Source organism: Primulina eburnea, chromosome 14 (assembly GCF_022965805.1).
Source record: "Primulina eburnea isolate SZY01 chromosome 14, ASM2296580v1, whole genome shotgun sequence".
Taxonomy (NCBI): Eukaryota; Viridiplantae; Streptophyta; class Magnoliopsida; order Lamiales; family Gesneriaceae; genus Primulina; species Primulina eburnea.
Window position 1 is genome coordinate 2,507,722 of NC_133114.1, and position 12,861 is coordinate 2,520,582.

General features: G+C 37.5%; 2 protein-coding genes across 2 annotated transcripts; both read right to left on the reverse strand.

Annotated features, from left to right (window-relative positions):
• Positions 1–2,169: 2,169 nt before the first annotated feature.
• On the reverse strand, positions 2,170–5,111 carry LOC140812723 (probable glycosyltransferase At5g03795). Its single transcript, XM_073171073.1, has 6 exons — positions 5,013–5,111; positions 4,625–4,900; positions 3,123–3,409; positions 2,667–2,890; positions 2,422–2,579; positions 2,170–2,321 (listed from the first exon to the last, which is right to left on the reverse strand). Exons 2-6 carry the CDS (start codon positions 4,829–4,831, stop codon positions 2,223–2,225), a joined length of 975 nt encoding a protein of 324 aa, XP_073027174.1. The 5' UTR covers positions 4,832–4,900; positions 5,013–5,111; the 3' UTR covers positions 2,170–2,222.
• LOC140812290 (uncharacterized) lies at positions 4,056–4,281 on the reverse strand. The gene has a single exon (XM_073170522.1). It carries the CDS (start codon positions 4,254–4,256, stop codon positions 4,056–4,058), a length of 201 nt encoding a protein of 66 aa, XP_073026623.1. The 5' UTR covers positions 4,257–4,281.
• Positions 5,112–12,861: the final 7,750 nt, after the last annotated feature.

Sequence of the window (12,861 nt, forward strand, 5' to 3'; positions counted from 1 at the left end):
TTGTATTTATATGCAATCAAAAACTTGTGTTAGACGGTTTTACGGGTCATATTTGTGAGACGGATCTTTTATTTGGGTCATCCATGAAAAAGTACTACTTTTTATGCTAAGAGTATTATTTTTTTTATTGTAAATATAGGTAGGGTTGACCCGTCTAATATATCAAAATCCGTAAGACGGTCTCACATGAAACTCACTCTTATATGGATTATAAATGCATTTCAACTCGAACTCGATTCGAGTTCAATAAAATCGATTTACTCGAGTTCAGTAAAATCAAGTACGATTCGAGTTTGACCAACCTCGCAGAAATCACTCATAAATAACTTGACTCACTTGTATCCTAGTTGGAATGTTTAAAATTGCTACAAATATTTGTACTTGCATTATTTAAATTATTAAGAAAATTGAAAATTTATAGTTATAGATTTTTTCCTATCCCACTCTTGGGCTTGAGTTTAAGCTTGGACTTGATCTTTTTTTTTTCCACCATTATATGTATTTTTTAGAGGAAAGTTGAATATAAATCCTCGTGGACTAACTCATCTTTACATTCAGTCTCTAGATAAAATTAATTTATTTTTCACTCCCCACCTGTCATTCTTCTTAAGTTTTTACTCCCTAATGTTATTAAAAAATAGCTAAATATCCTTTTTTAATTACAATTTTCCTTTTTTACTATTTTTCTGATCTGAGTACGTGGCGTTGTTACATTATTGAATATACCCAAAAACATAGAGTTACACAAAGTTTCTAATTTATATTATATTTATCAGATTTTTTTACTTGTTCATCATGCTTTGAGAAAATAAATTAATTATTTTACGTCGTTGATTGGAATTCCGTCAAGTCGTATCTATAGGATTTTAAAGACCGCTCCTCATAATCTAACCACACAATCGCAACGGATTGTTCATGATATATACCTTCAATAACACTTAGTACAACTCTGTATTATTTTCTATCTCAGAGTGTATAGTAAATAAATGTAATGTGAAAATAATACATGAGATGACAGAATGCTTTGATAATTCAATTTAAATATGACGTCATGTAGAGGAAACTTGTTTATATATTTATCGTAAAAATATTACAAGTTTTATTTTGAAAAAAAAAAAATTGATTGAAAGATGTATTCATCTTCTTTCTGTCTTGATCAAGGGCACAGCCATAAACTTTTTATCTATTGGGAGAAATTTGATTCATTTTTTTGTCTTTCTCCCGATAATTTTTTTTATTCTTCCCCCAAATATCATAATTATTAAAACAAAATAATCATGGCATTTGTTTAAAAATATCCAAATAGGAACCATCGAAACGGGCTTAAGGCAACACTTATTATTTCAACTTTATCTTGACATTTTAAACATCCCAGATGTTGCCGTAACATTCTTAAAATATATTCGACCGCTACTTTTTAAGAAAGAAAAAAGTAAAAAATAATTAATAATCTTGACATACAAATAAAAATACCGTTAAAAAATGACACCCAAATTTTATCAAACAAAATCATTCCTCTGAAATAATTAAATTGTAGGATCGAATATTTGTCACTTTACCAAAAATTATAACTGATGGTACCGTTATAACTCAAATCTTTTACATCATATAACCGTCTAAGCGTCATAGCTCGATTGCTCTGCCCGACATGGACCATTATTGCACTCCGACAATCTTCCTCTTAATAATTGAACTTTCCGTAATCAATGAAAATTAAATACATGACCTTAACTTCGATACTTATTATAGGATCAAACACTTTCCATTTTTTCCTAGGCATAAATTCGGTCAAATCATGCCTTCTTTTACAGGAGAATGTTAAAACACGGTGTGTTCTTTGTTCAAGTGTTTGTCAAATTTTTATCTTTCCCCCAAAAATCTCGGTTAGTTCGGTCACCTACCATATAACCGATTTTAATTTGGTTCGGTTTGTTCGGTTTTTATGAAAAAATCAGCCGGTTCGGTTCGTCTTGGTCAAAAAAATCTCGGTTCATTCGATTTTGAGTAATTCAGTACGGTAAGTTCGGTTTTAATCACCTCAAGATTCAACTTTTTTGCTAAACGCGAGTCAATTTATACATTAATATCAATGTGCTAACAGTAGGAAATTCGGGGATCAGCTACGTACACTTCATATAGGCGTTTCTTTTTTTCCTTTTCTTTTTCCCATTTAAGTGCATGAAATCTATCGTTCCAAAGAGTAAACTACTTGGTGGAGCTCATCACTTAACGACGTTCCTCCTCAACCAAAGATCATACATTACCATATGGAATGCATCAAGTTTTCTTGGCGGCGTATTCCACTCGAAATGTCTCTGCACCTGTTGATCCATAGAAAATAAGGTAAGTGATTGTGCCATACTTAAGATTGACTCGTGGATCTCAAATATATATTTTCTTTTGTTTGTTTGTCTTGCTGACCTTGAGCAGATTTTTATGTAACATTCTGTATTCTGCACCTGCTTTGGCCTTCAAAATGTCCTTGAGTGTGTACACATCTGCCTCTTTCAAAAGAAGAGCAAACTTTCTCCATTCAAGAATGTCGACAAATGGCAAATCAAAGTGATCTCCCAAGATTACTGCGAAATGGCAGATTGTAGGATCAAATTATATTATAGAAACAAAAAGGATTTCAAAAAATGCAGCAGTGACATGATGTGAATTACCCGGAACGCATCCATAATGAATCGCCTTAGTGATTCGAGCGCTGGTGTGATGTAAGCCAGCAGGACAAATGCAGAATTTTGCCCTATAGAATTTGTAAATGGCATTTAGCCCAGACACTGTCGTTTGGTTCTGAAAATCGAGTTCTTCGTCTTCCCTCCATATGTTCACCAGCTTCTTTCTTATATCCGAATTGCATTTGCCTTCCCAGTAGCCAAGAATAGTCCTGCCCGATAATGCACTACCAAACATCAGCTCACTTGGAATGATAAAGGGATTTGTTTTCATTTGTAAAGATATGATACAGTGTGACTGATTGATGCAGTTGAATCTTATAGTAACAGTATGGATCAAATGTTTTCCGGTTTAAATCAGGTTATGCATCATGTTTGGGATGGAAGATTGCTTCAACTAATAGTTGGACCCCAAAACTTTTGAGCTCGAAACACCAGAATTACCTCTTTTGTATGTCATATCCTCCGGCTGATTGTGCAAATGGCTGATTTGTTTGAGGAACTGCAAAATCTTTGTGTGGGATGAATTCGTCTCTATAACTAGATGAACAAACAGCTCGGATGGAGTTCTTGGCCAGCATATGAACGCCTTGAGTCGCTACTAAGTCGAAGTCATGGCATGACACGAAGAAGTGATCCGAGCCAAGTGTTCTGTTCCAGTATGGGTGCTTGAGGATTAAGCCCTCAACATAATTCTTAACAATTAGTTCCATTTGCTTGTGTGAGGATACCTGACATAGCAGAGAATTCAATCCAGACAAATTCCAAAGTTATGGAACAAAATTTGATCCTATAAATAATAGACTTGAAGAGGCAGACGGAGGGTTCCAGTATATGTGCTATAAATGTTCTGCTCATGTATTTTTAACCACTAGACGCGCTCGACCCCACCGGACTCGATCCACCCCAAAACCAGTGCATCCAAGGGCTATGGCAACATCGGAAGTAACAGTCCAGACGTAGTTTAGGATCTTTTGATTTAAATATGATTCGAATCATTTGAAGAATACTAATTTTTTTTAATATGAGATCAAAGTTCATTGTTTTCATTTATTTTGGACCTAAACGTGCTTTTGTAACAAATCCACTGCAGGAAAAGTGCATGAATCATTTAAGACAGATTTTCATGGAATTAAGGTCACTTTTTTTCCCCTGAAACTTCATATTTATTTATCATTAAAATATATTGAATCTTCATTGATTAAGACAGTAAACAATAATCATCACATGTGAGAAAAATTTAATTTATTTAATAAGAAACAAAAGGCAAACACCAATGCAAACATTTTATTAATTAAAATATAAAAAGTTACATCAACTTAAAATTAATAAATAATGATAATAATAATAATAATAATAATAATAATAATAAACTAATCACTCTTTGGCCGCAAAAGTAAGGTACATGAAAATGGCGGCCATCAGCACTGGGAAAACGAAGAGTATCAAAAATGGCGGCGGTTGAATCGGGCCGGGTCCCATCCCCAGCGGCAAAAATATTAGAAGCATGACTACACACAGCAATGCCACCACCGAACCCGCACCCCAGCCGCCGTTTTCAGCCTCAGCCCGCCGCATTTTTCAGCAGTTAAGGAATCTATGGAATCCGACCTTAGAATAAAAAAATAAGTTTCGGAAAATGGCTATTCTTACACATGTATATATATTTTTAATTTGCATGGCGATGGCGTCTTTTCGCAGGCAACTGTTCAGAAAGGGTGCGTACTGTTCTTTTTTAGGAGTTTCTTTTTGTAGTTAATTTGGCATCACATTTTTTATGAAGAGATGCGTTGTTATGATATATTCATATTCAAGGCGTAAATTTTTCCAAAAAAATCTCAAGTTTTTCTCCACTTTATATCATTAATCGCACACTGGTCATGAGAACGAGCAAGAAACAAAGAAAATGAAAATGTATACGTAAAGATCTGTAAGAAATTGCTTACCTTTTGGCGAATTTTGTAACAAGAAAGGGGGATGAAGAACAAATGGGCATGACGAGGATCATCTGTCAGAAACGAGCTCTCTCTGATATTCTTGAAAAAAAAGCTTTCGCTTGCGTACTTCCAATGAATCGATCTTGGTGTATCATGATCATTCGGATCCTCATCGTCTCCATCTTCGTATGCATAAATCTTGAACTTCCTCTCCATTTCGTTGTAATTCCTCTTAAAAACATCTTCCGAATGATAGACATCTTCGAAAATCTCTTCACCGGTCCACTGCTGATCAGGAAACGCACCAAAAAAGTTGGAAAATTAAAGAAGTTGAAAAGGTTAATGCAACAGTTGAAAGTGGAAAAAAAAGAAAGAAGGCAAGAAATGGAGAATTTACTGTCGAGAAATCTGAAGGCAAGATTGGAATGGTGATGAGATAGACCGATAGGAGTGAAGAACAGAGGAGGGAACAGAAGCAAAAGGCGAAAAAGCGGCTATGAATTGCACGGAGAAAAAATCTGAGCATTGTTGAGTGTGAGAAGAAGAAGCAAATTAAAGAATTATCTTTATTTCTTTTTTTCAGTCTTTTTGATGTTTTTTTTGGCGTTTGTGTGGGAGAGAAGTGATATTCTTGAAGAAATTGGAGAAGGATTTTGAAGGATGGGGAAAATGAGTGGAAGAGGTGAGCAAAAGAGAAGTTCTTGGCAGTTAAGTTGGTTAGAGAAGAGAGTCAAGTACAGGCAATCAGCTTAGTGATTTATTGAACTAAAAAAATTGACTTAAAAAAATTTTTTTTTGAAAAAAATGAAATCATATTTATATGTATAACATAGAGTTTTGGAGTTATTTTCTACTATAGTTGTAACGCCGCAGATTCGACGACTGTCCTCATTGTATCAAGACGAGTCTTTCCAGCGTGCTTATGTCCTCACTCACACGCACCCTGAGAAACTTCCAAGGAGGTCACCCATCCCAAAATTGCTCCAAGTCAAGCACGCTTCACTTTAAAGTTCTTATGTGATGAGCTACCGAAAAGAAGATGCACATTCGTGATATGAGTAGTACAATCAAATCTTTTAGCCCTCTTCAACTGTACAGTCCATTACATTGAACAGTCTCGGAATCCCTCTCATTCCGGTGTAAGAACGGTTCATTCATGTTTCCTCCACCTAGAAGCCTGCCAGGAGCCGCTCATTGTCCGTGCCACCTCATGGCACCGGCGATCACCCCCGCCCTCTTCGGCCCCGGGCCTCACAAGTCATTCTTCATCTTTAACAGAAGCATGTATAAGGCGTCTACTTTTCTTGAAATGAAGAGGTTTTATTTTTAACAGGTCGGTTCAACCCGAAACAGGATCAGAACCGGCCAATTAAGCCCGAAATCGGTTCTAGAACCGGCTTGAATACATTGTTAATTAAATGAATCCGATGCGGAACCGGTTCCAAATTAAAAATAATAATAATAAACTTTTTATAAGATCAAATTGCAATTTTTCTCCTCCCCTCCAAATGTCTGGTATAAATCTGTGATTATTTTTTACTATTTTCACACAGAAATCTCATTCTTGTAATTCTAAATTTCTATGTACTCAATATCTTGACTCAATATCCTATTTGCTATTATTTTTCAGTGCATTTTATTTGCTATTATTTACCCTACATTCAATAAATTTTATTTAAATGGCGTCTTCATCAAATCATAATGCTGGTAGTGGTGATGGAGGTGTGTGCCATGTTGTGCCTCTATTGGAATTTGGTGAAGATTTTGAGTATATTTCCAACTTTGACAAAGTCGAACCCGACCACGAGGAGGAAGGGACTATGGAACTCCCTAACGAAGATGGTGAGAATTTTCAGACATCGTCGTTCGTCGGAGCAAGCAACACAACGACGAGCCGAATAAAGTTTCAGATCACTCCGAAATTGAAAAATAAAAGTATGAACAAATTTTTTGCTTTATTAAGAATTTGCAAGAACAGATATTCTTACAAAGCTGGTGGTCGTGCCTGTGATGCCAGAATTTTGAAAAAATATTTGGTTAAAGAACATAAAGCTAACTCCAACAACGATCTAGGGTCCTCGAATGCCTCAGCTGCTTTCTTAGAGGCAACATAGCTAATGAGGGTATTGGTGTAGACAATCCTTGCAGCGAGCATCAAGCACATTGCTGCTGCCTCTCCAGCACCAAAACTATTGAAGAAATCCTCTAGTAATGATGTCACTGAGATAGATTCCAGCAATCTCCTCAGGATATCAATTGGTCTGTTGAAAACTACTTCCATTATTCCCATGGTACTGAAAGTAACATTTTTTCTTCTTGGTAAAATATGTTGGCTAGATAGATCTCCTCCTGCCCATAGATTAACTGTAGTCTTTTTTTTTTAGGAGTGAAAAAGTCACTCGGGCCCCATTTTTAGAGAGATGTTCTCTCCCCTCTCCCTAGGGAAAATGGCGCGCTGCTCAAGATAGTTCTTCTCGATTGATTTCGCGATTTCTCTTGGGTTCTCCTTCTGTTTTCAAGGCTGGTTCTTTCTGATTTCACTAAATTCATCAGATCAGTGTGATTTAATTTCAGTCTACTGTGGTTTCAATCATCCCTTGTTTTCGATTGAGGTTCTCTAGTTTTCTGCTGCTCAAGTGTTTGAATTATTGCCTGAATGAATAATTCAGAAACTAAGACTATGGCTAGGACCATTCACCAACTCTCGGGTGATTCTCCTGGATTGAGTACTGATACGAGTTTGGAAAACCAGAATAAGCGTGGACATATTGATGACAATGAAGATATGAACAAGACTTTGAATGAGATTATTACGGATATTCGAATCTCCAAATCATCCATTCCCACTGATGGGAAGACTGCTGCTACTAAAGTTGATTCTAAGTTACCTGGATTGCACTCTAAAGGTAATCGAGTGTCATATGCTAGTTTCTTCAAGAGAAATCGTATGGCCAATGCTAACTACAAACTTGAGTTCATGGATACGGGCACTGATCAACTCGAGTTTGGTTTGGAGGATATAGATTCCATTGAACAGACGTATGGTATTTGTCTTTTGGGGTATATCATCAGTGGTAAACCCCCGACTGCCACATTATTTGATTTGGTTAAGCGCTGGGGATCGGATATTCTCTTTCAAACTCATGAAAGTGGCTGGATTATCTTCACCTTCCCTTCTACGGAGGTGAGAGATAGAATATTGAATGGAGGTCCTTACTTAGTATTCGGCTTTCATCTATTTCTGAAAGAAATGCCTCGGTGTTTCAGATTTAGGGAGGAAGATATGAACACAATTCCTTCTTGGGTTCAAATCCATGGGCTGCCTCCGGATTGTTGGAACTTTAATATTCTGAGCAAGCTTGCATCGAGGGTGGGAAATCCAGTCCACATGGATATTCTTACCCATGATCGCAAACGTATTAAATATGCGAGAGTGCTTGTTGAAGTTGAGGCCACAAAACAGAAAATGACTGATATTAGTGTTGTACTGCCTATTGGGAAGGTAGAGGTGAAGTTTCTTTATGAACAAGATGTTAAATTCTGTGTCAAGTGCAAAAAAACAGGCCATGCGATGTATGAATGTGAGGTTGCTACCAATAATGTGGATACAATAGTGGAAACAAATACAACAAGCAATAATCCACGCCCAAGATCTAGAAGTGTCATTTGGAACAAGAGAAATTCCAGAGGTAGATCGAGAATGGGTAAGTGATACTCTCATGCACCTTTGCGTAGTAATTCTGCTGCTGTAAATAATGAATGCCAGAAAACTGTATCTCCCTTGCTAGAAGATAATTCGGGTAAAGAAAAGCTTCAAGACAGTGTTCCTGTCCCTGTTCATGTGAGTATTGATGATATAAATTGTCCGAAGCCTACTGCTAAGGGCAAAGAAACTGTGCTTGAGGTTGATATGAATGTAGCAAGTACGAGCAAAGCTAAAGAAGCTGACTCTGAAGGCTTTCATACAGTTACCAATAAGAAGAAGAGCAAGATGAAGAAAAAAAGTAAAAATCCAGTAGAGCATCAACAAGGAAATAACAAGGACATGACCGTGTTCTTCGAATATATGCAAGAGGGAAGCTTCGGTGATACTGAAATAGTGAATGTCAACAATTTGAATAATACTACAAGGTATTTTGGAAATATGAAAAAGGGGCGGCAACCCGAAATTTCCTCTGTTCCCCAATGATTGTTGCTTGTTGGAATATTAGGGGCTTCCATAAGCCCCTAAAACAAAAGAGTGTTCAACTCTTGATTCACTCTCGTAATATTGATGTTGCTTGTATTCTTGAATCCAAATTTGATGAGAAGGCTCTGCATATGATGATGAGAATTCGCTTTCCAGGTATGAAAGTTATTCACAATTTCTGTTTGAATAATAAGGGCAGGATCTTTGTATTGTGGAACCCAATTACAGTTGACTTGAATATGGATTTTATGTCTGCACAAACGATTCATGTTACCATTGAATGTCTGTCGTCCACTACCAGATTTTGTACATCATTTGTTTATGGTCTTTATTCTATTGTACTTAGAAGACCGATGTGGGATGACTTGAAACTTTTTGGGGGGGCATGTAATATGCCATGGATTATCCTTGGGGATTTTAATAATGTATTGTCTCAAGATGATAAAAAAAGGGGTTTACCGGTTAGAGACTATGACATTAAAGATTTTGTTGATTGTGCTGCATCTCTTGACTTGTTGGATCTGCGTTTTATTGGCTGTAAGTTTACTTGGAGTAGCCCTAAAGTGTGTAGTAAGCTTGACAGAGTCCTAGTCAACCAAAAGTGGATTTCTTCGAATTTTAATGGTTTAGCTGAATTTGTTGCTCCGGGTTGTATCTCAGACCATGCTATCAGTATTGTTTCATTCTTACATCTTGTTGAGCAGAAACAGAAACCATTCAAGTTTTTCAATATGTGGGCTCTTAGTGATCGATTCTTGGATATAGTTCGAGATAGATGGAAGTTCTCTGGTTATGGTATTGAACAGTTCAAACTTAAAGAAAAGCTCAAGAATCTGAAAAAGCCACTTCTGCTGTTGAACAAAAAAGATTTCGGTCATATCTCTTCTAGGGCTGGTACAGCAAAAAAGAAACTACAATCAATGCAAGAGGACATGCTTCACTCGGGTATCATACCTACCGATTACAACGCTTGCAGGCATCACACCGAATTACTTTTAGAGGCGGAGAGATCTTACATTGCCCAAAAAACTAAGATCACTTACTTGCAACAGGGTGACAGGTGCACTAAATTTTTCCACGATTTTATTAAGCGAAATAACAAGAAGAATGGTATCATTGCCATCAAAAACCATGCAGGTGATATTATTTCTGATTCAAAGGAAATTGCAATGCTATTTGTTGATCATTACACTAATTTATTGGGATCGAAGGTGCATACGACTATTGTGGATAGAGAGGCAATTTCCGCAGGGCAATGTGTGTCAAAAGATGACTGGGGTAATCTAATTACGAATGTTACGTCGGATGAAGTTAGAAGGGCTTTATTTGATATTGACGATGACAAAGCACCTGGTCCCGATGGCTTTGGTTCTTTCTTCTTTAAGAAGTCATGGGATATCATTCAAGATGATGTTATAACAGCCGTGTTTGAATTCTTCTCTTCGGGCAAGTTGCTTAAACAATGGAACCATGCGATTATTTCTTTGATCCCAAAATCGGTGGGTGCATCTACTGTTACAGATTTCAGACCGATTTCTTGTTGCACTGTGTTCTACAAAATCATTTCTAAGATACTTTCCAACAGATTGGCGGCTGTGGTAGGTGATTTAATTGATGATGCCCAAGCTGCTTTCATTCGTGGTCGCTCTATCGTCGATAATATACACCTCGCTCAAGAACTTTTGAGGAAGTATGCTCGTAAAAGAGTGTCTCCCCGTTGCATATTGAAGGTCGACATACAGAAAGCCTACGACACTGTTGATTGGTCTTTTCTAGAAGAAGTTATGAAGGAGCTGAATTTCCCAATCAAATTTGTGCAATGGATTATGGAATGCGTGTCAACCACATCCTATTCAATTGCTCTTAATGGACAATTCCATGGTCACTTCAAGGGACAGCGTGGCTTAAGACAAGGTGATCCACTATCTCCATTCCTATTTACACTTTGCATTGAAGTTCTTTCTCGATCGCTGAAGCGCATGTCAAGGAATGTGAGGTATGGTTTCCACCCTAAATGCAATAATCTACATATTACTCATTTGGCTTATGCGGATGATTTGTTACTACTTTCCCGAGGTGATGTTGATAGTGTTGGCTTGGTGATGAAATGTTTGAATGCTTTTGGTGACATGGCTGGGTTGAGGGTGAACTTATTAAAATCGAATATATATATGGCTGGGGTGGATGATAGAAGTAAACATGATATTCTTCAACTCACTGGTTTCGCTCCTGGTACACTACCTTTTCGATATCTTGGTGTTCCCTTAGCGGCAAAAAAACTGCGATCATCTGATTATTGCAAGCTGGTAGATGCGGTTGCTAGTAAGATTAATTCTTGGCCGAGACACTCACTTTCTTATGCAGGTAAGATTGAGTTGATCAGATATGTGGTTCAGGGTATTGAATGTTTTTGGCTAGCAATTTTGCCGGTACCATTTTGTGTGATTAATTCCATTTACTCGTTGTGCCGAAAATTTGTTTGGCCCACAAAACACCCCCCGATAACTTGGAATATTCTGTGTAAACCATTGGAAGATGGAGGCTTGGGGTTGAAAAACTTAAGAGCGTGGAACAAGGCTTTGATTGCTAAGACGCTGTGGAAAATACACCTGAAGAAAGATAGTTTATGGATCAAATGGGTTAATCACTACTTCAGTAGCTTCGGTGATGTTTGGAATTGGGGTTGGCATAAAGATGAGTCTCCAATATTGATCAAGCAAATTCTTTTAATTAGGGATGAGCTTATTGAGTGCACAGGATCAAAGAATGCAGCTGCCATAACATTGGAGACATGGTTTGGGAAGAATGATAACCTCTCCTTAGCTTATGATTGCTTCTCAAACAAGCGAGGTAAATGGCTTTGGAAACCACTACTCAATCGAGCTTTCATTTTACCGAAGCATAGATTCACACTATGGATGATGGCTCATACGAAGCTACTGACAAGAGATTGATTGCCATTTGTTGTGGATAAGTCATGCGCCCTATGCAACGAAGAAGCTGAATCAATCAATCATCTTTTCTTCTTATGCAAGTTTTCAAGTGCAGTGTGGGGTGAAATACGAAATTGGTTGGGTATGATGAAGATGATGCGCTCACCAGCAACTGTCCTAAAAGCTTTCAGAACTTGTTACCGTGGGAACTCAACTATATCTCGGATGCGTTTATCATCGCTAGCGGCTACAGTTTATTGCATTTGGACTTCTCGCAACAGGATGATTTTTGATGATGAAAAGCTGAAGGTCGAAGCTTTAGTGCATAAGATTAAAATTATTGTTTTGCGTTGTATTCCTACGTCGGTAGATGTGTTTCATTGTGTAGAGTAATTGCTTGGGCTATTTTTATTTCGCATTCATCATGTCGATAAGTGTCTTTCTTGTACTTGAACTTTTTACCCACTCTTTTTAATGAATTAATTTCGTTAAAAAAAAAAACTGTAGTCTTTTCAAAATATTCCCACGAGTTATGAAATATACAAAGTTCTAATCTTGAGTATAGTGACTGTACAATTGATGCAGCCTCTGGCAGGGGAAAACATTTGCAACAAAATCGACCTTCTAAAGGTAGAGATGGTACTGATTCTCTGAGTGCACGAGAAGCCCCTGACCCTGCTTCTAAGGCACCGGATGAAGCAGACTGCATGCAGGGATCCCTGTTCACAATTAGAGGTAATGAAGCTGCAGATGGGGATGAATCAGGAAGGACGAGTTCCGGAAGAATAAAATGCTGATTCAATCTTCAGAGATAGATCACTACTCTATCTTCCAGCAAGAGATAGCGCCCCAAGGGAAAGGCTGCCTCCCACAACCTATGGGAGGAGAAGGCTGGGTAGTTACAGCTTTTAAGCAGCTTGGTTTTTGGTGATAGGTTCCAAGCCACTCAAACCTCCAACAGCACTATTACTTCGACCAGATGCAGTGGAATGGTACATCCTCCTCCGACCATCTGAAAAGTTAGCAACTAGATGCAACCACTTTGATTCCAAAATAGATAAATGTGAAATGCAAATTATAGTTGATTTGGTGGATCGAGATGGAGCACTTGTCCCTTCTTGTTG

Excerpts from the sequence above, each read along its gene's own strand:
- LOC140812723 (XM_073171073.1), bottom strand. The coding sequence starts at position 4,831 with ATGGAGAGGAAGTTCAAGATTTATGCATACGAAGATGGAGACGATGAG. Across the intron at positions 2,891-3,122 it reads GGATATGACATACAAAAGAG|GACTATTCTTGGCTACTGGG; the intron begins GTAATTCTGGTG and ends ATTATCGGGCAG. Across the intron at positions 2,580-2,666 it reads TCATTATGGATGCGTTCCGG|TAATCTTGGGAGATCACTTT; the intron begins GTAATTCACATC and ends GCCATTTCGCAG.
- LOC140812290 (XM_073170522.1), bottom strand. The coding sequence starts at position 4,256 with ATGCGGCGGGCTGAGGCTGAAAACGGCGGCTGGGGTGCGGGTTCGGTG.